Source organism: Falco cherrug, chromosome 5 (assembly GCF_023634085.1).
Source record: "Falco cherrug isolate bFalChe1 chromosome 5, bFalChe1.pri, whole genome shotgun sequence".
Taxonomy (NCBI): domain Eukaryota; kingdom Metazoa; phylum Chordata; class Aves; order Falconiformes; family Falconidae; genus Falco; species Falco cherrug.
Genome location: NC_073701.1, coordinates 69,162,461 through 69,187,383, shown reverse-complemented (window position 1 = coordinate 69,187,383; position 24,923 = coordinate 69,162,461). Strand labels below are relative to the sequence as shown.

Below are 24,923 nucleotides of genomic sequence, written 5' to 3'. Positions count from 1 at the left end.
GTGCTATCACTACAGGCTCTACTAAAAACTCTGTCCCCATTTTTCTTATAAGCCCCCTTTAAGTACCGAAAGGCTGCGATAAGGTCTTCCCAGAGCCTTCCCTTCTTCAGGCTGAACAACTCCAGCTCTCTCAGGCTTTCCTTCTAGGAGAAGTGTTCCAGCCCCCCGATCATTTTCATGGCCCTCCTCTGGACCTGCTCCAACAGGTCAGTGTCTCTCCTGTGCTGACCCCAGAGCTGGACGCAGAACTGCAGGGGGGGACTCACAAGAGCGGAGCAGAGGGGGAGAATTCCCTCCCTTGACCTGCTGCCCACGCTGCTGAGGTACACTTGGCTTTCTGAGCTGAGTGCACGTTGCCGACTCATGTCCAGCTTTTCATCCGCCGGTACCCCAAAGTCGTCCGCAGCCTTCATTCCCCGGCCTGTATTGACACCAGGGGTTGCCCCAACCCAGGTGCAAGACCTTGCACTTGGCCTTGTTGAACCTCATGGTTCACATGGGTCCACTTCTTGAGCTTGCCCAGGTCCCTCTGAATAGCATCACGTCCCTTAGGTGTCAAGTTTGCACGGGCTACAAGAGATTCTTCTCTCCAGAAACCCTCTTCCTCCTCCTCCCCCCACCCTGTGGCCCATAACATACCAGTATCACCACTAAACCTGTGTGACAATGACCATGACTGTTATGAGGCACCAAAATGGCTTTTGCATGTCACCTTGTGTAGCAAAGACTTGCTCTGTGTCACCTGTGCCTCACCTCCTCCTTTTCCTCTCGCCAGCACTGGGGAGGTATCCCGTGAGCAGATCCCAGCCTGCTCCCCCAGTGGGTCCAGCAGCCCACGTCAGTGGGCTCATGCTAATGAGAACTCAACCAATAACTACATGGAAGAGCTGTGATTCTCAGGGGGTTTTGACATTGAATCAGTGTGTCTCATCTCTCATGCAGCCTGCATCTCCCCTTCCCAAGGTGCTCTCAGGCTTGTCCTTCCCCTCCCCACTTGCCATTAGTGCTTGCTGTGCTCTGTTGTCATTCAGGGAAGTTGCCTTCATGTCTAATTGGGAAAAGACACCTGCACAGAGTGCACGTGTATATACTGTCTCTGTACAGAGATGTGTAGTGCATGGAAGAGAGACTTGTCCGCTGTGGTTAATTTGTTGGTGCTGAATCTCCTTAAAATAGAGCCAATGAGGTACAGACAGCTTGGGCATTGCATGTGCTGAAGTGGTGTGGTTCTCTCTGGCACAGGCTGTGTCCACAGCCCAGGGTATGGGGGGCTCTTTAAGGAGTGGGGAAATGGAGGGGGGCAGCCCTGGGAGTGTCAGCCAGCTGTGATCCCTTACATACCTTCTTGCCCTGTCATTGGTGCCTTTTCATAAGCTCTCTTGGTGCAAGTTCAGGTCACAGAGCTGCTATTGAGGCTCAGTTCTTTCCCAGCCACATCCTGACACCACTAATAAAGCTCTCCCTTGCTCTAAGTCATTGTTTGAACAAACCTAAGTTGTTCTGGAGGGAATGCAGGGAATGAGTTCACTGCTTCGAGGCTGCAGGAACTGGGGTTGCAAAAAAGCCCTGGCCATGTGCTCACTGTGCTCCTCATGGCTGAGGCAGGAGTGCTTTGGGGTTGCAGAGCATTACGCAGCATTTCAGACAAGTCTCTCAGGCATGGCCCAGGGCACAGTGAAGACTGGCACATTCTGCTAATAAAGAGGCAGCCCCTAAAGAATCCACCTCTGCTCTCCTGCCTCTCCAGGCAGGAGAGGAGAAACCCCAGAGTGCTCCCACATCAGGTTTGACTTCATGGAAGAGTTGCCCACTCTACAGATGACCAGGAATCCCCTGAATGATGCATTGATGCCATCATGCCTGGAAGGTGGATACATTGACCAATTATTAAGGTATTAAGTTTTGTGGAAAGTGTCATGTTTGCAAGCCCAGACACCCCAGGCTGCAAAGTGTTTCTTGTCCCAGGCTAGAGTAGGAATTGGTGAGTGCAGGTGGGGGGCCAGAGCTATGAAAGCACTTGGCTCACTGCCCTGCAGAAAAGCAGTCACACAGAAAAACAGTGTCTTTGGCTATGAAATGGCTGGTGTGTGTGCCAGATACTCCGCTATATGGGAGCATGGGTCCCTCAGCTCTTCCTCCTGGCAGGGGTAGAGGGCTTACCAGGAGAAGGCTCTTCTCCCTCAGGGCCACAGCTCTGGTGCGCTGGGACCACACCAGGGGCCCTGCCGATTTCTCCAGTAAAAATAACAGTTGATTTACAGTGCATTGTTCTTCATGTGCTTTTTTGCAAAGAAGATCCTGTAGCAGGCGGGAGCAGCAGGGGAGACCCTGGCTGAATAATGTTGCTCTGACAACCCACCCCCACCAGCAAAGCACGCTCAGCTCTCGCTGCTCCAGCTAAAGGATTCCTGCTGGGGTATCCTGTCCTAAGCTCAGGCCAGTCAGCTGCAGCTCTGACATGCTCCTCCAGGCTGCTTTTCCAAATGCAGGTTACATGGAGGCTGCCAGGAAGGTGTGGGTAGGAAGGAGATGAAGAGCAGCAGATGCAGAGGGGTCTCAGCAGCTGCCTGAGCAACTCACAGTGCACCACGGTCCAGCCTTGCAGCTCTGCAGCACTGCAGACATGGTTCTGTTTCCGATTTGAATGCCACCTGTTATTCCTGATTTATGCCTGTGGGGTTCACTAACTGTCTTGCTGACCATACTGCTGTATTGGATGTAGAAGGTCCTGGGCCCACTTTCTATTGATTTCTCTGCTCTCAGGGACCAATCCCCATCTTCTTCGATGTGTCTGTGACAGAAGTTTTATTAATGCAAAATGAATATCCCTCTGGAAAATGAAGTCCAGAAATTAATAATGAATTAAAACAACTTGCCACAGGCATTGCTAATGAGCTCTTTGTCTGCGTGGCTCACATGAAAGGAGGTCATTGCTCAGCTGTTCCCATTGCGAATGGCAAGCAGATTAACTGCTAACATTGAGCACGTGGGTCTCTCTCCTGAGACAGCAGGATGGGCTGCAGTTCACTTGTGCCCAGCAGGGTTTTCCTGTCCTTATCTCTGCTGTGCAAGTTTGTCTTGAGGAGTGCTTGCTACCTGGAGAAGACGCCTTCCTCCTCTCACCTCTGAAAATTCAGGTTTGCTGTTCATGTTGGGAGGCAGTGGGAGTTATCCCACTGGAAAGGGTAACAACTTTGCAGAGCTTAAGAGGAGAGCTGAAAGTAATCTTGGAGGGGGCTAGCAGGACTTAACTTCACAACCGTAAGCCTCTTCAGGGAGTCTGGCCCGGTAACTAACCTGGCACTGCTCCAGTGCTGGGTCTGCATCTATTGTTCTTTTCCCTTATCTTGCAAGGCAAACGGTTATCCTGCCTTATCTGCCACCACAGGCTTTGGAGGAGGCAACAAAGGCAGTGGAGATCATGCCCGTGCCAAGCCCTGGGGGCAGGAGAGGGGCTGTGCTGGGAAAGGAGCAGCCACCACTGGGCAGTAGGGAGGGGAAAGCTGTCAGGCCATGCTGTCCACCTTTCCGTGGTTTTTTCAGCAGCCAGGTCTTACTCAGCAGAAATAAGGAAGCAGCACATTGCATTTACTCATCTTGCCTGTAAAGGGTGGCTGAAGGCAGGTACTTTTAGCTGCTGCTCCTCACTTGATAGCTGGGGCAAGATGCAGCAATGTGTGGGGCAAGAGATGCTGGGCATTACTTCTCTATGATGTGGCTGGACATCAGAAGGGGATTTTGCCCTTGTGACAGTGCTGGCTGGCTGAGGCCAAGGGACCCATCACTTCACCATGTCTTTGAGCAGCCTGTTTGACATCAGCTATTTATTGCTCTGTTCTGCTTTCTTGCAAAGTATGAAAGCTCAACCTGTTCCCTCCAAGTGCTTAACCCAGGCTTGAGAAAACGCTGCTGTGTTTGAGGCATGCTTTTTCACCACCCTTGCCTTCTCAGGTGGGACACCCAGAAAGGCTGGCTGATGCCTCGCTTCCTTGCTCGGCAGCACAATTGCTCATTTATCAAATAGCTGAGTCACCCCAGAGCACTGGGAGCCAGGCAGTGCCAGCCACACAGCGCTGCGCCTGCAATACACTCCGTCATGGGGATGCCCAGATTCACCTCCACCAACTGCTCACACCAGTGACCTTGGCCATGGAGGGGTCAGTCCTGGCCTCCTCAGCACCCATCACTGGCCATGCATTCCCACTCCTCCTCTTGTGGTAGCGCTGCACTGGGAAGAAGTCCCTTTTTGGTGCAGAATTAGTTTGGCCTGATAAGGAAAGAAAGGAGCAGGGAGGCTGGGGCAGGCGTTAGGCTTTCACACTGCATGTTGATAGGCACAAACCCCTCTTCTCTCTCCTTCGAAAGTCTGTGTTTGTTTGTTGTTAAGCTGAAAATTCGTCCAACTCCCCCCATTAAGTACCTGTGCTGAGCCATGTATCTCTGAATTCACCAGGCAGTCTTACCATCCTCTTCATCACAGTATCCTAGTACCTCATAAGCCACACTGTGGCTTGTCCTTAAAATGCTCCAGCAAAGGGAGGTTCATCTTACAGGAGACAGGGATGCTGGGAATGTCCATCCCACCCAGCACAATGCCAGGAGAGAAGTATCTGAGGAGTCTCCAAAGAGACTGGTGTAGCAGGTGTGCTCTTTGCTTAGGTCGCTGAAGGGACTCAAGGGGACAAAGGACATGACCGTGGCCCCATGCCTGGTCTACTCAGCTCTCAGCACCATTTGGGAGATAGTTCAGGAGGCTGTGAAAGGTAGTGCAGCAGGCAGTGTAGACAGCAAAGATTCCAGCAGTTGTGGTTGAGAAGTCTGACTTGGGAATTAAAATGAAGCTAGTTACATCCCACCTATTCGCTCTCCGCCAGGCTGTTTCTCCTACACGGCAACTTATCTGGTATTCAGAGGCTGTTTTAATCTAGTGCTGTATTTAGGCACATTCATTGCTTCTTTCTTTGTTGGCATGACCTAGAAACCACCTTTGCATTGGGTGCACAAAGGAGCAGCATGGACATTGCTGCTAACTGCGCTAGGACATAGCAGGGAGATGGATGGGTGGAGGGTGACGTAACGTTCACATGAACACCAGGGAAGCATCCTTCAAGTTTGTCTCAGCTGTGTCAGGTAGTATGACAGTGATGGGTTTAGGGACATTTTTAGAGAGAGGTTGAGACTCTTATCAATCTGTTTGGGAGTTAAGTACAAAGCGGGGTTTTTTTCAACACAAGCTGTGTTTGTATTTACAGGACAGAGCAGTCAATTAGGACAGCAGGGTTCTCAGGTCCCCACCATCCATTTTCTGCACAGCATCATCATTTCATCCCCATTTAACAACAGGTTCACATCTGGGATAACTCTGACTCAGCTGCTTGGCAGACTCATTGGGGCAGTCGAGCCTGCAGACAGCTTGATTTTCACTGAGGCTTGCAACACAGAGATTCGTAGACCAAATCCTTATGAGGAGTCACAAGGGAACATTGTTGGGATCTCTGACCCCAGCTGTGTCAGTGCTGCTGTAACCATTGCAGCTCTGAGATCCAGGACTATTACAGGCTGCATCTACCTGAATCCTTTGTACCCCTGTTTCCTCCCAGTGACAGTCAGGACAAGAGCTCTGTTACGGCCAAGACTTCAGTCATCCAGTAGGAAGCACAGGAGCTCAGCAGAGCTGGTGAGGATTCATAGAGGGAATTCACTGAGCCAAAATTAAGTTTAGACTTAAAAGTCAAATAAGCTTTTGCAGAAAAGCTAGTAATGCACCTTCCTCAGTATGGAGTGAGTAGTTTCTCTGAGCTTGGTTTTTATAGTCTCACAAAGGGTATTTTGAAAGTGTGTGTTACTTTCCTCTCTCTCCTTCCAAGTGCCTAAATTTGAGGATATATCCTTATCTCTAAATGACAAGCAACACTGAATGGGAAACTATTTTGTTCTGTCATTTACTTCTCATTTGGTCCTGTCACATCCTATCTTTTGGCACTATGTATTTTCTTAGTGTTATGAGCATATATCTGTGCTCTGTGTGTGAGAGTGGGCGTCTGAAATGTGTTTGCAAAGGTCCTTGATAAAAAGCTTTAACAACTAAAATTATCAGAGAGGCATGAGTGAGCTGGTCATGGTAGATCTGAACACCAGCAGGCAGCAAGTCATCTGTCTGCAGAGACATTAAGCACTAAAGAAATGAGAATCACCAGGTTTTTACTATTTACCTAGGAGGGAAACTGCTGCTCATTTCAAGGAGCTAATGTTGCTTGCAGATTTAGCTTGAACACCAGAGGGAACGTAAAAGCGACAGCAGTGGAGTACCTCCACAGATAATGTTTCCCTCTAGAAGCACAGTATGGTTCTATCCAAGATCTCCTCATTAATCCTTTCTCTCATTCTTGTTTTGCAGCCAAAGCTTTTGGCCAAGGAGTTGCTTGACTTGGTGGCATCTCATTTCAACCTGAAGGAGAAGGAGTACTTTGGAATTGCATTCACAGATGAAACGTAAGTGCTAGAAATCAAAGACTTAAGAGGCAACTCTTAGATCACAGGAAATTTTGGCAGATTTGTCCCAAGCAAAATGACAAGGGCAGAAGGCCTGTGTACTCCAAGGTCCTAGACCAAGGTGTAGGGAGGCACGGACCTCACATCAAAGTCTGTCCTGTACTGCCTCTTCTTCAGAGGGCTGGGGGCCTCTCATGATGAGTTAAGCAGGCCAGAGGTGTACACAGGCAGTAACAATCTCTTCCTAATCCCATGTTCAAAAAGTTGGTGTCATTTGGCATTGATAAAAGGTTACCTTAAGCTCTCATGGACTTCAAGATTCACTCGCTAGTTCAAAATTATTACTGGATTGGTGGAACCGTTCAATTAAAGTATTAATCAGTTTATTCACTCAAGCAGGCTTAAAACTAATGCTAAATTATTTCAAGGAAAGGAGAAAAAAAAAGCAACCTCAAAAGATTATTATTTCTGATGTTTTAGAATGCAGATTAAAAAAGGCAAAGAAGAAAGTGTGGGAAAGGAAGGGGCTGACAAATTTAATCTGAATTAAAAGCATTTTTAAATATAAAATTTCCATTGTGGAAAGAGTTTGACCTTACCAGGAATCACACAACAGCCTTATGGCTGAGCTAAACCAAATGATGGGATGCTGACACTGCAGTCACCTCAGGTAAATGTTGGTTGTTCGCCTTGAACCCCAGCTCCCAGAGTCACAGTATTACCACAAAATGGTAATTGAGGTTTTGTCTCAAGACAGGCCATTTCTACCCCCTGTTTAAAAGTCAAGTATAAAATTAGCACTGGAGAAACAAACATTAAAGGTCTGCCAAATGCTATGATTAGTCCTAGACTGTGACCTCTCAGTACTACTGCACAGTTCCTGATACTTTTTTCCAGCTGCCTGTTTTCTTTCTGTAGTTAGATTGTCCTCAGCATATGGACTACGTCTGGTATGCACACCCACCATACTCCACCTAGGTTTGCAATGGAGGGGTGGGGGGATGAGGGGTGTATATTAATCAGGAAGAGGCTTCCTGCACCTAAATTGTTTACAAATTGTTTTAAAAAACCAAGATTTTTCAGGCCAATGCTGTGTTCCCAGAGCAGCTGAGTCAGCAGTATTGCTGTCACGAGCCAACTCTGCTCTCCTGCTGAAGTGGCAGGGAATTATAAATTATCTGCTGGAATAATGATTCAGGATTGGGTAATCAGAGGCTTCTGGATAATTGCACAAATATCCATATTCATCTCAGCAACGATTGCCCCTCTAGAGCCAGTCCCTTTGGCAAGCACCTGCCTTGGGCAGCCTGAGGCCATCTCAGGACACAGCTCCCAGGATGAAGGAGTGCTCGGCATCTGGCATGCAGAGGCAGGACCCGAATCAGAGAAGATCCCAGAATCCACCCCATCTTACTGACATGAGCAGCTCAACCCTGCAGGAGATCTCCAACCCAATAAAAATTAATGAGACTGGTCCTCAAAGGAGGAACAGCAGGAGACACTGACAATTTATAAAGCACAAGGAGGAAATTGCGCCTCACCAAGGCGTTATTTCTTATTGGAGAGAGCAAGTTACTCAGTAGGTGCTGCCTGAGGGGTGCAGGAAAGCCATGCAGGGAAGCCAACACAGACTAAAAGATGAAAATTTTTCCCTTAGCAGTCCTAACAGCACAGGTTAAAAACAAGAAACACATGTTAGGGTGCAAACAGATAGCAGCTGAGCAAGTCCCAGTTCTCAGCTCAGCTGAGTGGGCACAGGGCTCCCCTGGGAGTGCAAGGAAGCTAATGAGGAGGTATCAGCAATTAGGGGGACCCCAGTCTGCCCTGGGGCTTCCAGGTTTAGCGTCGAACAGAATGAGCAAAGATCTGGGTTAGAGATGGGAGGAGGCATGAGAAGCTGACAGAGGCTGTCAAGGCAGTGCTCGAAGATGCACAGTGGATGCAGATGGATGCACACTGGCTAGATGGGATTTCAGAGGGTGAGGTAATGGCATCTACTCACCTGGTCACTTCCTTGTCCTGTAGTCAAGATGGAGCAGGGTGCGTTTTAGGAGATACTCAGCCAGTCTGGTTGAAAAATTTGGGGACACCCTCATTAAATCTATTAAACAGAACCCAGAAGCATGCCAGTAAGCCCTAGCTGATATGAAGCTTGGTCTGCAACCCTTCTGCTGTCCCATAGTGAGTCTGACCTTTGCATTGAGGCTGCTTCAGTGCCATGAAAATAACCTGGACAAAAATATTTCCTCTTCAGTTGTAAAAAGCTTTGAGTAGGGTTGGCACAAACAGCAATTTTATTTGACTGAACACAGACCAAAAAAAATACTTGGAGGGGGTTGGAATGGGTCTTGGAAATAGATGTCCCATATCACCTACAGAAAATAAATTGACCTGTCTGTACCACAGATTTTCACCTGCAATGTGAAATGGGAGTTAAAAAAAAAAAATAATCTTTTCTTCCAAAAGTAGGAAAAACAGTGTCTTAATGTGTGTTTGCAGAGCACCTAACACAGCCCTGTAGCTGATACAGACCAGGCGCACAAAAAGAAACCCTTTAATCCAGTGATGCAGGCCCTCAGGGATTTCCTTCACTCTTCACTGAGTTTCCATGTGCCTTACGTGAAGGGAACTCATAACCAGCTAAAACAGAACAAGCCTGGTTCATAAACATAGTCTGGGGTTGGCTAAATTGCAAGTTTAGAAAGAAGAAAAGCCACTAAAGTATTAAATCAATTCTTCTATTTAAGAGTAAAAGCTCTGTGAGAGTAATTTATTTAGAAATTATTTGGACTGGGGATTTCCATTCATTAGTTGTGCTCTATCATGACAACCTAAGAAGAAAATCAATAGGAACAACCTTTGCGTTGGCGACTTAATAGTTTCTTGTGATAATATAGGGTCATTACTGCGTTCAGCATGACTAAGATTAGATTGTCAGACTATTATGGAGGAGAGAATAACGCCTCCTATTTTAATGATCATAGGAACGTTTTATGGTGTGAGCCATTAGCTACGGGAGAGCACAGGTCAAAAGGGTGTCCCTGTAAAGCACGTGGGGCCAAGCTTCACATGAATCCAGAAGAGCTATATGCTGGTTGATTAAGAGTGAAAAGGAATAGGGAAAGAGTTTGGGTCTTTTTTTCAGTTCAGCTAATCATGAATCTTCGCTAACCACTCTTTCCCTTGGCAAGAGCTCTCCCAGCATTCAGTGAGAGCAAGTGGTTGGGATTACCCTTCTGTTCACTGCAGACACCCTGTCTGGGCCACAGGCAGGTTCTCCATGTCCTTTAGCTGTCCTTAGATGTGAGCCACCTGCTCCATGGAGAACTACCAAATTTTGCTTCCCACAGGTTCTTTCTGTGGGTCCAACCAAAATCTGATCCAAACCCTTTTGGTCCCTCACCAGAGGAGAACCTGCAGAGCAGCTTCTTCAGCTAGCTAATATACAGGATCAGAACCGTAAGGTATTGAGACCCCTCTTTTTTGTATTACACTTGTGCTAGAGACTGTACTAACATGATAAGGTAATGACAGAGAGTGCCCTTGCTCAGCCCAGGATCCTATGGCCAAGGGGAGGGCAAGGGAAGAGCAGGGTACCACTCTTCCCTGCAATACTTTCTTATCTCTGGAAACTGGGGAAAAGCCTATTTCCACCCTGCAGCGATGTGGCAGAACCAAAATAAGGGGCCAGACATCCTGTGTCCTGGTTGAACAGTCAGTCCAAAGGCGGGTGCAGCTCTCAGAATAACATCCTGCTCTGGCATTAGACCAGTTCCTTTGTCACCAAGTCCACCGTTTTGCAAAATCTGTATAGTCAAACTCATATAGCTCCTTTAGCTTTACATCCCCTTCAAAAGTATTTCTGTTGAAGGATTAAGACCTTAAGCAAGAAAATCTTAAAAGGGTTTTTTTGTTTCTGTTGTGATCGATAGAAATGTAAAGTAGTTTATATGGTTTCTATTATGTGAGTTGTTCTTTCTCAGTGTCCACTCAATTCAACATGAGTTTGACATCGAAGGGGTGAGAGCTGGTTTGTTGGTCCAAATACCTTTATAACACAAATCAATGTGGATCCACTTTTCAGAAAAGTGGACAGTAACCAGTAAAACTGTATTAACAGTATCACCTGAAGGCAAAGTATTCATTGATGTACCACTCTTTAATGAAAGCCCTGATGAAAGAAAACAGAACTACTGCATGCAATTGACAATATAAACCCTAGCCACCACAATCCATACTCAGCCTATAACCTAAATGGACTCAGTTTCTTTTTCTAAAAGCGATTACATATTTGTTACTGATAGTTTAACTGCCAACATGAGTACAACCAACTGAGAAAAATTATCTGGCTTCCAATATTCAGCCTCCCTACAGGTCACCCAAAATTGTTTGTGCCATTATTTGTGAATACACGGCTATAAATAGCCAAATGAGCAAATCAATGGTGATAATGAAACAAAAGCTACTTTGTGTCTCTAAATTGAACCGTGAAGGAAATCCAGCTAGATACAGGCACGTATGAATGGAATCGCAGTGCAAGCTGCCTAAATTGGTCCATGAAAACTGTCAGGATTACTACATGCCTAGGGTTATATGCCTGTACTTTTCTCTGTCTTACATGGGATTGTGCTCCATGAATAGTTCTGCTGAAGACAGGAAGACGACTTCCAGAGCAAAGCGTTTTGTGGTGTAACAGCATTGGAGTTTGGCTCCCCGATAGACCACGTTTACAGATGGATGCCAGTGACTGTTCACTGCTGCTGTTCTCTACATGCCACACATGCATGCTTGAAAACAAGGAGTTAGGTGACAATCTGCAGTGCAGAAGCCCTCAGTGATGAAAGATTGTAAGTGGTAATTGAGTACAGCGAGCAGTTAGCTCCTGGCAGTGATTTAAGTGACCTTCCTCCTCTGAAGGAGCTTTGGAGTTAAGCTCCATGCAGATGAGAGCAACGGAACTCTTCAACCCAAAAACTTGGTGGCAATTAAATGTGTTATTCAGTGTGCACAGCCATGTAGGTGTACAACATAAATATGTAACCTGGTACGTATACATTATATTCTTTTCGTACCGATTGTATCAATCAGTTTCTCAAGTTAAAATGCAGTGAGAATGAAAAGAGCAAGTCTTTTCAAAATAAATACCTTGAAGTGAATTATTGTTCTGCACACCATGGCTTCTCAGCCCTTCGTTGTACATGTTAGGCAAAGCCAGACACTTCTGTTGAATAAACACAGAGGTAGACAGTAAGCCCATTGTCAACAAATGGGTCTGGGTGGGAACCAGTGTGTAATGCCATCAGCTGCTGGTGGCTGCTGCTTTGGTGATACAAATGCAGCTGGACAGGTTCAGGATAGGGTGTCAGGCAGTGTGGCTTTTCCTTGCTCTGACAGTGTTTTGTACCATGGTCTATATGGTTAAATGCTTATTTTGTACTTCGGGTAGAAATGGGTGAGCATGTCTAGTTTCAATCCCCACACATACTGTGGCCTCCACAGTTAATTTCAGCCTTCCTGAGTCCTGTTAAAAGAAACATAATTACACTTCAGGACAAAAAAAGAAAAAAAAAATCCATAGGAAAAAGAACAGATTTCAAGAAAGGTGATGCAGCAGAAAAGGTGTACACCTCTAATTTTTGGATGCCCAGATTAAGAATCTTTCAGTGGGGCTTATTTTCTAACAGCCTGGAGCATCTGTCTTCTAAAAACCAAGCCTTGTTAAATTACGTATCTGTGCTGAACAACAGAGCACAATGCAGGGATCCTGCACTAGCTCTGGGCAACTGCAGCCCGGCAGCAGAAGTGATTATAGGAGAGTCCATCTTGCTGCATGCCTAACAATGCAGCCTGCTGAGAACAAGAACAGCTAGCCCATAGCCCCAGAACCATTCCCATGGCTGTCCTCACCCCTGATCCCAGGCAGTATCACTGCACAGCACTGTCCCAGGCTGGCCAGACTTGCCCTCAGCCCATGCACTGCACTAGAGACATATAAAATGACTAGCTGGGCTTGAAAATCTACATTGTGTCACCGCTCTCCAGCAGCCACACTGCTAGTAAGTCTATGCTCCTAATACACAATTCAGGCTGCCCTTTACCTAGAGAAGAATAAATAGAGAAAAAAATTATTAAAAAACTTTTATCTAGAGAAGAAATGGATTAAAAGTTAAAATATCTTTGAGAGAAACGAATAGGTGTCCAGAGCAGGGGATAAAAAAGGTTTTGTTCTTTTTTGCACACCAGAACATGTCCAGGATGAGTTTGAAAAGTCACCAGGTCCACATGGGTCACTTGTACCTAGCTGAGACTTAGTACTCTTGCAGAATAGATGCAAAGACTGCTTAAATTGAACGCTTGACTTCTGTATGGCAAAATTTTAGGTGCGGTAGCTTCTTTATCAATGTCTGATCCTGAACTCACTGGAGTGATGAGAGGAGCTCACAAGTAATTTTGAATCCCTTAGCGCAAAGCAGCATGCCGCACTAAAGTGAGCACACCGCTGGTCTCCAGGGCAGCCTGGAGCTACCTGGGCTTGAAGATCCCAGAGCTGCCCCACCTCTTCTGCATCTACATAAGCCAGGGCAGCTGTACAGAAATTCAAACTGAACTCAGGTGATTCAGAGCCTCCTGAAACTGCTATTTCCCCCTTTATTTATTTTTCTAGAAAAGATGGAGTGGAGGAGCTACAAATCAGGTTAAATTGCTAAACAGATGTTGTTCCTTTACTTTCCAAAGGGACTTCTCAGTTGCCCAAAGCACACACGCTGCTAAGGAGTAATGGGCAGACCCTTGCAAAAGCTGAGTGTGTTTGCTGACAAGGTACACTGCTAAAGCTTGTAGCAACCCTAGAAGCTAATTTAATGCTTTTTAAAAAAAAAAACAGCCTCCCCCCTCCCCTTTTTTTTTTATTTTTTCAGTGGTGTGAAGAATTATTCTTGAGGATTAGCATGAGCTAGCGAATAAGCACTGGAATATAGCTCAGGACATCTGAGTTCCATTTCCTGCTTTATTTGCTGCAAGATTCTCCCCAAAATCACTTCATTCTCTCTCCTGTTGCTTGTCTAGACAGCAGAGTACTGAAGGCAAGGGCTGTTTCTCCCTCTGGGTGAAATCTGGTCTGACTGAAATCAATAGCAAAACTCTCACAGGATGCAGCCCTAGCATCCCTGAAGGCAATGGCAACATTCGCCAGCTTCAGTGGGGCCTGAATTTTACCCTATGTATTTCCACAGTACCTAATTTAACAGGGCCTTTATCTCAGCTGGGGAGTAAGATGCCCCTGTAATACAAATAATGGTATTTATAAAATACTTTCCACATGCACACAGCACTCTACAATGTGGGGAACGTGACAAAGAACAGAGCTCCTGTCCAGGAAATCTTCCAGCAGCAAAGCACAAATGGATAAATTATAGGAGAAAATAATAGCGACAGGTACTATCTAGGCAAAAGAAAAGCAGTATGTGGTAATTGGAGCTGGAACGCTTCATGGAGCGGCTGTTTTTCAGGAGCTCTCTGAAGGAGGAATAACGAAGGCTGGGCAAACCTAGAGAGGCTATTGCAGGCATGTGGGTGGTAGATAAACTGTCTGAGGCTGTAGAGTCAGGTTTAGCCTTGAGTGAAATACTGCATGCATCGTGGAAACTCTTAGCAATAAGGATTTCTAATGAAAATCTTGACAGACTTTTAATGATACAACTGCTCCAGGGGGTTGTAATAAAAAGGTGAAGCCATAACATTTTGGGCTGTCCTGCCTGCTTGGTGCTGCCAGCTTTCACCCTGACAGATTGAACTTTAGCAGTTCAATTCCCAGGCTGAAATGTTGCCAGGATTATATCGCCTCCGCTCCTCAAACATTTATTGTGTGTTTTTCAAATATCATGCAATAGCTGAGGGCAAATAGCATGTGCTTCAGTTCATCTTCTGTAACACCTCAGACCTCATTTGCCATGAGTAGCGAGAATCCTCTTTGGTGCTGGGCTCAAAACTGTCTCTTCTCTTGCCAGGGGACACTTGAACTGGCTTCAGCTGGACCGCCGGGTGCTGGAACATGACTTCCCCAAAAAGTCAGGACCAGTTGTTTTGTACTTTTGTGTCAGGTAAGTGCATGATAGCAAGCCCTTCCCATGGGATGCAGCTATGGACAACCTGTTCCCTAGAGGCCAGGAAATGCAGCTGCCAGTTTCACACACTGTAGAAACACCTGTGGACAAATTAACACTTTTACAGAGGTTTCTTCTGAGCTGTAGTGTAAATAAGTGTAAGCTGTAGTGTAAATTTACAAGTATAAACAAGTAGTAGCCACACTAACACCCATAGCTGTCCACAGAGAAACCTTGTATGAGGGCAAGACCAGATGTTGTGTCTTTACATTTTTATTTGCGGGTTTTGAACTCCTGGGAAGTCCAAGCTGGGTAGGGCTGCAGAACAAAGACTTCTTTCTGCCAGCAGAACCAACCTGAGCCAGCCACCTGGAGGGAGAACACTTGCTTCCTCGCTGGTGAGCCATCCGTTTCCTCTGGATTGCACCCAGGGTGTGCATTATGTCAGGGACCAAATTAATACTGGTATAGCTCTGTTGTATTTGCCTTCCAGACTCAACCGCATAATGGTATAATGAATTACCTCCAAACAGCAAATGATGACATTTCACGGCAATCAGTTGGCTTCTGCATGAGCATAGAACATATTCATAGACTACACTGGACCAGACTACAAAGTTTTTAATGAAAATGATGGTAGTTTGGGAGAATTTCTCTTCATCTGGGAATTCTGTGAAGAACTGATAGCGTTTGGAAGCCACTAGAAGCTGCCAGTGCTCTTGTGTACACACTGCCTTGTCTCCAAGGGAGATATTTTCTGAGAAGACAAATTTGCTCTTGCAGCTTTAAAACACCCAGCGAGAAGCTGAGGGTTGGGATGGCATATGTACAAAATTAAGTTGAGGGGTTTGACTTGCTTATAATGGATAGCTCATGTCTAGAACTAGCCGGTGCAGTGTTACTGTGTCGTCTTCTGTTAGCCTTTCCACTCCAGTGTTATATTACATCTGGCATCATTCTCATTCATTCCATAGTACCCACAAAAAATGAAGACCTGCTTTTGAGTTTCTTCCCTCGAGTGAAGCTTTTTTCCCCAGCATAGTGACTGTCATTCATTTAACTTGAATTACAAGGGAAGCTTCTTAAAAGAAGAGACTCTTTGTTGTTATGTCCTCATATTTAGTGATGGATATACCTCAGAGCAAATCAAGGCTGCACAGAGCCCCATGATTCCAGAACTGGCCTGCTGTTTCCCAAGAGAAGAGCTTAGTCTACATTTTGGGTGCTTCAAACCATAAGGGTAGATCCATAAGCTGGACATTTCCCGTGTGTACAATCCAGATCCATCTGTGCTTAGAACTACACAAAACTCTTGGTGCTCTTCTGGAGAAGTGTTGGACTTCTAGGAAAATTTAAAAAAAAAAAAAAAAAACCAACAGCAAAACCTAACTCATTAAGAACAAAGCAGCTCTATTATCAAGCATCTTGCCTAGGAGCCAAATTGAGGAGCCTGTGCTAGGACAAGGATCCCATGGAAGGCAGGGAAAATCTCTGACTGAGCAAGAGCTAAGTGCAGATTTTAGGAGCGGAACTGCTAAATGTGTGAAAACCAGTGCTACTGAAGCACTCTCATACTCATTTCAGAGACCACTCAGTGAGCATAAATATTGCCATCTGTATTGTTTTATGAAAGTTGGCAGCACAGTGGAGACAAGTCATTCTAGCAGGATCTTAGCCAAGAGAGATCTTAGGACTATGGATCCATACAACAGTTGGTAAATGAGTGACTTCTCCTGTTCCGGAATCGCAATCCATAGGGGAAACCCATACGGGAAAAGTCAGCATTCAATGTCTGAAAGGGAGTGTGTGAAAACCAGACTGACTATGGGATTATACTCTTATTTGTGGTAGTAATGAGTGGATTGTCACACTGGGTTACAATTTGAATTGGACTGGAAGGCCAGATGCCTCAAGAGTTAGGAAACGGCATTAACTTTCTATGGCTTTTCTGCTGTTTATTTCCCCTGTGGATGTCAAATGCTGGCAAGAGGTTGCAAAAGTTTCCCAGCACATAAAGAGTTCCCATGTCCATCCCCAAATCTCATCTGAACAGAAGGCAATTGGAGAAGAAATTCACTCCAGCCAGCTGGCTGATGTTGGAAAGACCCCACATACCTGTCACCCAGCAGTTTCAGTTCTAGCTTGGGAACTAAAGCAAAGGCTGAAGGAACAGTTGTTAAGAGACCCATCTATGGATGGGGGTTTATTCTCAGGTGCACAGAGGCTTGCAGAGCCATCCATATCCATACCATAAGCAGAATGTTCTCTCTCCCCTGCTGCCATGAGGTGGAAAGCAGAGACAGCTAATGCTGTACCATACCTAATTACAAATGTGTTAATTTTTAAGGGACAGGGTGCCCATGACACCTACTATATCATTGGTAAAGGCTTGCCTGTGTTTGCCGATACCTTTCTTTGTATTACCTCTCCCCAGCACTGCAGCTGAGAAAGCTTAGGTTAGTGCTGGGGGTCCTAATTGGGGAGATAGTAATACAAGTAACTGGATCTGCCAGATGTTCATCACAGAGAAATCTGTTTACTGTATCAGGATTTAGTAATCATGTGGGTTTTCCCTCTGTTCGAAATAAATGTACAATTCAACCACACTGGGTAACTACTGAAGACATGAAGCTTCAGGCAAGAACAGTAAACGGTAGTTTGTGAAGAGGAGAAGCTACAGAGGAACCATTTTCCCCTTTTATGTGACCATCAAATTGTTTTTACCCTTAGCATGCCTGCAGCAGCGTTGATGGGCAACATGCCTACCAAAGATACCACCGTTTTTAGATTGCTCTAAAAGTACATTTAAATGGAAGCATCCCTTTTTAAGTAAAGGCTTCTTGGAAGAACCGTGCTGAAAATACAAAGTTTCACAAGCTTAGCAGTGTGAAATTCTCCTCCCTTATTTAAATTTCTGCAGCACTGTTGAAGCTTTGTCTTTTGACACACATTTCCTTGGGGTCTGACATTGTTGAACATTGATATCCAGTGTCCTTACTCACTTCTGTAATCAAAGACCAAAAATTTTACAGTACTGTGTCAAAGGAGGAGGATTTTCTAAGGATGTTCTTAGCAGTAGTTCAGGAGAAATTGCTTCTGCCTTTGTACACTTGCATAGCTAACTGCAGCCTCTCTGTCTTCAGTTTGTCATCTAACGCTTCTCTGGAAGCTTTCCGCTGAGAGCAACATAGGAATCTAGAAAGCAATTCGGACTGTTTGGGCAGCTGTGAACTGCCCCATGGCTATTCTTGTACAATATTATTTTATAAGACTCTGCTAATGTCCCTTCATATAGCTTTAAAGCCATACATGAAAGCAAGAGGGAGCACCACGTGTCTTGCAGGGGAGGTGGGATGTCTGGCAGCAGGATGGGAGTAATATTACTTCTCATCTTAGAATTATCTTCCCCAGCTGGCTCTCTAAAGCCCTGGTTGCTTGGTTGTAGGTGAAACTCATTCCCTGGCTCAGAGGGTTTACAGTGCAGATAAACCAAGCCAGATGAGAGCCACAGCTAAAGTGCAGGAGAAGCAAAGGATGGGGATAAAGGAAGGAGGGATTGCTTGACCAGGTGATTTGACAGAGGTGCTCTGAGACCAGAAGAGGACAGCAAAACTGTACCTCACAACAAGAGCTGCATGGTAAAGGGCAGGAACCTAAGTAAAGTGTGGAGATGCATGCAGCAAGGAGATCAGAGGAAAACAGAGCTAGCAGGGGTCCAGTTTAAGGTTGTTGTATTTTTGGCAGTGAAGGCATTTTGCTCTGACTCACTCAGGCAGGAGAAAGAAGGCAAAGTTACTCCCTTTGAAGGAAGGCAGAGTTACTCCCTTTGTGTAAATCTTGAGGTGACAGAGGACCAGAGCATAGACACGCTGTTTTTTCAGGGAAAGTGAAGTTGGCCAGGCTTTGCAGTGAATTCTCACCCTCAAACAACGGCATTGCGGGATTAGCAATCGTTAGCTAGGGAACCACCAGCATGGGTCTGATCTCTTTATCTTTGGATGTTTATCATGCTGTTAATTTATATGAACAAGCTTAGCAAATATAATTCACTTCACTGGTGGATCTTTTCCCAGGAATGAATATATGTTTCCTCAGAGTAGCTCCACCAGCTAAACAGTGACAAGCCACTGCTGAAGTCGTCATGCTAAATTAGAACATCTCTCACGTGGAAAGGCTTTTCTTTCAGAAAAGCATGCAAAAAAATGTGAAATAAATCCTCAGTATCCAAATACACTCTGGGGCTGAGTTTGTATCTGTGGCCCAGCAGTATTCCCACAAAGGAATGCCTGTGTTCAGCAATGTCTGGCATGTGTTCATACATACTGGCTAGGCTGAAGTCAGCATGGGAGCCATGGGGGCTCAGGACTCTCAGTATTGAGGCCAGACATTTTGTCAGCTTACCACAGTTACTACAGACCAGTGGCCTTAAATAAGAGTCCAGCACTGAAACACAGAGCGCAAAGCTCATGTGTTTCAGTGCTTTCTTTAACCTCAAGGAACACAGCTCTGTGTGCACTGGCAGTGGTCCAGGTCTGAGGCAGGTGGGACAGATGTCTGAGACAGGACTCACCACACCAGACCTGAGATGTTTACCTGGTATATGGCTCTGTGTTAGGGCTAATTAGTGTAGCCTCCCTGTATAACCACTGGAAAGAAATAGGCACTTTTCAGGAACAATTAATCTGACTCCTTTTAGATGACTGCTTTGGAATTCAGTAAGTTGCAGTCTAAAATGCCTATGTCTCTTCTCAGACCTCAGGCCCCTGCTCAGATGTAGGCTTCTACATTGTAGCTATGTCTTTTCACCTGATAAATCCCCTCTGTGGGCATCAAGGGCAACCTATAAATTCAGAATATTATTTCAGAGTTGGCACAGCCAGGGTTGAGGAGGCATTTCCGATCTACGAGGCTTTGCCTGACTACCTGAATGGAATTGGACCAGATTTCAGCTGCATTATTAAGGCCTTATGCTATTTTAATTCTTCAGCCCTCCTTTATAACCCAGTCTTTAAACCTGTATTCCATTAGAAAAGGACTAATGTTAAACTAAAAGAAGCAGGAGACCAAACAGTTGACCCTGGAAGGAAGAGGCAGTCGTTGCTAGTATGGGTTGTTCGTAGGGCTAGATGGACCTTACAACTTGTTGCTGAAATGCATTACTACTTCCCACATTGGCCAGAAGACATGTATGGGGTGCAGATTCACAGCACGCTGCTCCCACCTTTCCCGACTCACTCACACAGCGATGCCAGCCCACTATGGTTGTGTGCACCACTCACTTCCACTCAGCTTTGCTCCTCTCCAAGAAATTAGATTAGGGGATGGTGATGACAGCAGCCTGCTACGGCAGGAAGAGTGGAATAGAACCACACTAAATTAACCAGAGCAATTTATTTGTCGCACACGTAATGGGCTGTGTTTCTCCATCCACAGTTCTCCACATCAGAGGGGAGTATGTGGCACTCCACCGCTTTGCTCCAGACAGAAAATGAGGAATCACCAGCTCCTGCTTCTCCCCTCTGAGGAGGAAGAAGCAGCAGCCCTCTCTCTGCCCCATGGTGTGAGACAGGGGTTTACCGGAACTGGGGAGAGAGGCTTGAGATTATCAAGTACATCAATTTTGCAGCCAGGGGAGGGAGAGAGAAGTGGCAGTTTGCTCTGACCCATGGATATGCTTCATCTCACCTGCTAGCACCGAGGAGAAGATGCTGGGGGAAAATATACACAAATCTCTGCTCCTCTGTTCTTCCCTGTAACCTACAGACCATTCTGCAAGGGGAGCTGCAAGGAGGGCAGTGCTGGACACCACATTACCATAGAGCTTGATCATCCCAGCAGAGTTCGAGGAACTGCCCTGAGATGTTTCAGTACCTTGGAGTGCTCTGTCTTCATCCTCACAGCTAGCTGGCTTTTCTTAGAGCTCCTTCCAGCTGTGCTGTCTCCTTCACCCGCTCTCACTGCCAGTACTGAGCCAGTAACTCCCCATAGCAAGCTCCCAGGCAATTTATGCTACATATAAGGGAACACAAAGAGCCATCTCCTACTCACATTATATCTCCACAGTTCCATGTACTGCTGAGGTGCTGCTGAAACAATAGCAAAAAATCAGAATATTAAATCCACATAATCAACCCAGTCTAACCAAGCTGCTTCAAGGGGTTCCCATGAGCTGCTCTGTCTCTAAAGTCCAGCAAAACTGTGCCATAACCTGAGTCTCTTTGTACAGCATGTGTTTTGCTGGCTGGTGTGTGTCAGCTGTGTGTACACTAAGCAGGAAGACCCCAAAAGCCAGCAGCCCTGCAAACCCCCTCCTCCCGCCCAGCCGCAGTGTATAAATACAGTCGCTCAGACCTTGTTTGTGCTGGAAGACAAGGCTCCCTGCAGACAATTTATTGCAGCCTTCTCAGGGTGGCCCCCTGCTCTGTTCACCCGGGGGAAGGTGTAATAAATTGCCTGCAGGGAGGCTTAGCTCCTCAGAGTCTCTTTAGAGATATGAGAAACTTCTGTCCAGTCAGAAGATTTACTTGTGTGAAAACTGACCTTTGCTTGAGGAAGGGAACTAATGGGGCTCTGCTACTTAGCACACAGCTCTGAGCTAAGTCATCCATTACACGCACATCTTAATAGCAGTCTGGCTCTTGAGTCCCATAACACCATTTCTGTTTTCTGCTTAACTGGGAATATATTTGTGTAAGTGAGCTATGTTTAGAGAAGGGGATAAGTTGTTTTTCCTTTCCATTCAGCCACCGAAGGGGGAAGAACAAACAGAATTCTAAAAATTTATTGTTTTGAGCCACATTTTTAATGTGTTGATGCTAGTAGCATTGTCTTGTCTAATTTTGGGAAGCATTTAGACAGCATGATAGGTACTATGCAGAAATGATGGATGCTGTCAGTGTAGGATTTGTACCAGATTTGGATCAAGCAGCAACAGCTATGTCAATGCCTACACTGGGTCAAAGCCATGCAGACATTGTACCTTACACCAGTGGGTGTGATTTGCTGTCATCAGTGAAGCAAGTAGAAAGGTCGGCTATGAGGGGTCGTCACTGTGCCATTGAACAAAGGAGTAGAGCCAGTAAGTAAAGCCCATGCAGCTTTCACAGCTTTGTGTGCTGCTGACAACACAGTGGAATGGCTGGAGGTATTTCTATTCCTGAAATGGTTCAAGATCCTCAGATGAAAAATGTTCCACAAATGCTGAGGGATGGTGTTATGCAAGACAGTGCAGCCAGTGAGTTACCTCTAACAACCAAGATGTCACCCTTGGTAAGGATCAAAAAGCAGGAAGAACTGGGCTGATGCTCAGGAGAGTCTGGAGAAGTTACCCTGGTGACGGAGGGAGAGGAGGGGAGGAAGGCAGTGAGATGCTGTGGTTCAGTCACTGCTCTCACCTCATACTTGGGACAGATAACATCACTCTAAGCCAAGAGGAGCTGCAACAGCCTTTTTGTACAAAGATGCCCTTCCCTTGCAAACTAAGCTCCATGGGACATTTCAGGGGTGGAGCAATTTGCAGAATAAATTGAGCTGACTTGCTGCTTTTATGGCTTGCTCAGACCTAGTTCCCCACCCACTGGGAGGGCAGGGGACTGTAGTGAGGTCAGTGCCTTTCCAGGTGATGCTTGATGCTGTAACCAAACATCAGGAAGGAATGTGCCTGAATTACCACCTTGATTCCTTCCCTTCTCTGCATTGATATTGGAGCACTCTGCTGTTTGCAAAGACTTCCAGGATGTACAGCCAGGAAGAGAGATGGTCTCTATATATTTGAAAGCAAATCCCTTAGTGTTTTGTACACGGAGAAGATAAGGCATAGGAATGAGCAAGTATCCCCAAAACACATGGGTTTACAGGAGTTCAATGGGCCAACCTCTTACAAACACTGAGGAAAATGGATGGGTGGCGAGTAAAGATGCAAACACCTTCGCAGTACAGTTCAGTGTACATAGTACAGTCCCACATAGTACAGTGGGAAAAAGAGAGGGAACGGAGTCAGGTTAAAGAATATCCACAGCTTTTTTTTGCTTTTTTTTTGCCTTTTTTTTGTTAGCTGCAATTCCCTGTATTCCTGGTATCACATTCACCTACCATTTTGTGGCTTTCTTGCACATAAAAGTTGACATAGGTCTCTTTTGCTGTGTCCTGTTCCCTGCATACCAGTCCCAGGTGCTAGGTGGCAGGGGCCTGAGCATGGCACAAACACAGGGGACAGGACATGGGATCAGAATCAAAATAAATGCAGAAGGGAGGTAAATGGAGCTTTTTAGCACCACTGATTTTCATTCCTGGCTGATAATTTAACAGGTCAACTAGTGTGACCATTGTCTACTTTAAGTGTCAGCACATAAAAGTGTGTACCCATGACAATTAGCAAACAGGGATGGCATATAAAAGGAGCTCTGCAGCCTGAGCTGCTCAGCATACTCATTTAGCATGAGACACTGGACATAATGACATCTGCATTTAAGTCCATTATGCTGATGCATGTGATTTTTCTTTTCCTGGTTAGCCAATGGCTTCATATTTTTCAAATTATCCTCTCAGGTTTTGAATGACATGGTGAGGGATAATGAGCCAGACACCAGGATGGATGAGGCAGAAAAGGGGTCTTCTCCTTTATCTACTGCTTTGTAATAATGAAAGAAGAGGCAGTCCATTGACAGAGCCAAGGAGCTCTGCTGACAGCTCTGTCCTGCATCCTAACCAGAATAGAGTCACCCAGCTGGGAAGGACATGGAAGACACCCCTGCCCGTTTCAGTCCTTTCTCTTGTGTTGCAGTGCATTTCCCACCTAGGGCAGGAGGAAACACTGGGGAAAGTGAGTGCACATCAAAACCAAAATCCTTTTGCTTCATTCTGACTATCTTCCATGAAATCTGGTTTTACCCTTTTTTCTCCTTTTTCATGGGAAAAATAATGTTTTCACCACAAGAGAGAAGACCCACCTGGGATTTTTATTCTGGAATTTTTCCCATTTTCTGTTTATAATAGGCCCAAGAGGGGTGTTTTGCCTCCCTGCATGGAAGCAGTATCACAGGACTGGAGGGAAGGTACCCCGCTGGCCAATACTGAGTCCCCAGCTTCTGCCCTTTGGAAAAGACAGGAACTCACCCAGAAACCACTGTCACACGGTTGTCAGTCACCTTGATTAGCAGCAAACATCCTCAGTACCATCCCTGGCCTCCCCATCACTGCCTGGCACTGCTCACCTCTTTTGACCAGCCTTCTCACACACCATTGTACCAGCACAACTGGGGCATGTGCATTGCCATGTTCCTTGCCCAGCTGCCTCCTGTGTCCCTGCGGCCACCCCACTTCCTTCCTCTGAAAGCAGCAAGACTGCTGAGGAGTAAGGCTTCATAGGACAGTAACAAGAGAGTGGTTTGCTGTGCCCCTGCCTAGCCTGGGCTCTCCAGCTGGCAGACGACCCTTTGTCCTAGTCAGGGCTCCAGTTTCAATTAGTTTTTTCTGTTAGGGCCTCTCCTCAAGAAGATGCTGTTCCTCAGCGAAAGCAAGTGTTGAAACCTTTCTGAGGTCTTCCAATGCCCTTTCAATGTTTTCTTTTAATTTTCTTGGAAGAAAGCACCACTGCACCAGAAGGGGAGTTTTGGAGTATTTCTTTTTGGTGAAAAAATTGTTAGTTTTGTTGTTAGAGCCTTCTGGACCAGCTCATTCCCACCAGCATCAAACTTCACAAGAAGTAGGATGATATCACTGCTCCAGGACAGATCTACACCTAAAGTAGACAAGACATCCATTTGCTGCGGTCATGCTTCAAAATATGATTATGTTGAAGACCACAGTGAAATATTTTTACCATTTGGTATGTTTTGCTTGGAAGTATACACAGGGGCTTGTGATCTTGAATGCTACAACAGTATATTTACATAGTCAGGAACTCAGCTGCTCAGAGCCTGGTCCCTGGTAGGTGACAGATGGCCAAGTTTAGGTTGACAGTATATGTCCAGGGCTGTGTGTTAGAGACAATGCAAAGTATTTTTTGTTTGACAGCTTCTTTTGGTGTGTGGAGTTTGGGAGTGCTGCTCGTTTCAAATCTCATTGTCCACACAAACACACCACCAGCTCAGATGCTTCTGGAGACCTTTTACCTGATAAGTCCTCCTCCTGTCCCCCTGCAAGGATGAAGTGCTAGTGATCAAGCATCTTCCCAACACTGCTAAATTTGCTCATCTGCACACACACAGCTGAGTTCACGTATGAGGCCAGCACCAGTGGCCAGGGATTCTCCATCTCCTGAAGAACCAGTGATCAAACTGATGAGACCAGGGCCCAGTCAGGCATTTCTCCCTGCTGCAAGTCAGAGGT

General features: G+C 45.9%; 1 protein-coding gene across 7 annotated transcripts in view; it reads left to right on the top strand.

Annotated features, from left to right (window-relative positions):
- The window catches only part of FRMD4A (FERM domain containing 4A), a 386,250-nt gene that overhangs the window by 273,374 nt on the left and 87,953 nt on the right, over window positions 1–24,923 (top strand). For all 7 annotated transcript variants that reach the window (XM_055710530.1, XM_055710531.1, XM_055710532.1 and 4 more), the window contains 2 exons: window positions 6,398–6,492; window positions 14,499–14,591. In XM_055710530.1, the coding sequence (XP_055566505.1) occupies window positions 6,398–6,492; window positions 14,499–14,591 (188 nt within the window). The remainder of the gene's footprint in view (window positions 1–6,397; window positions 6,493–14,498; window positions 14,592–24,923) is intronic.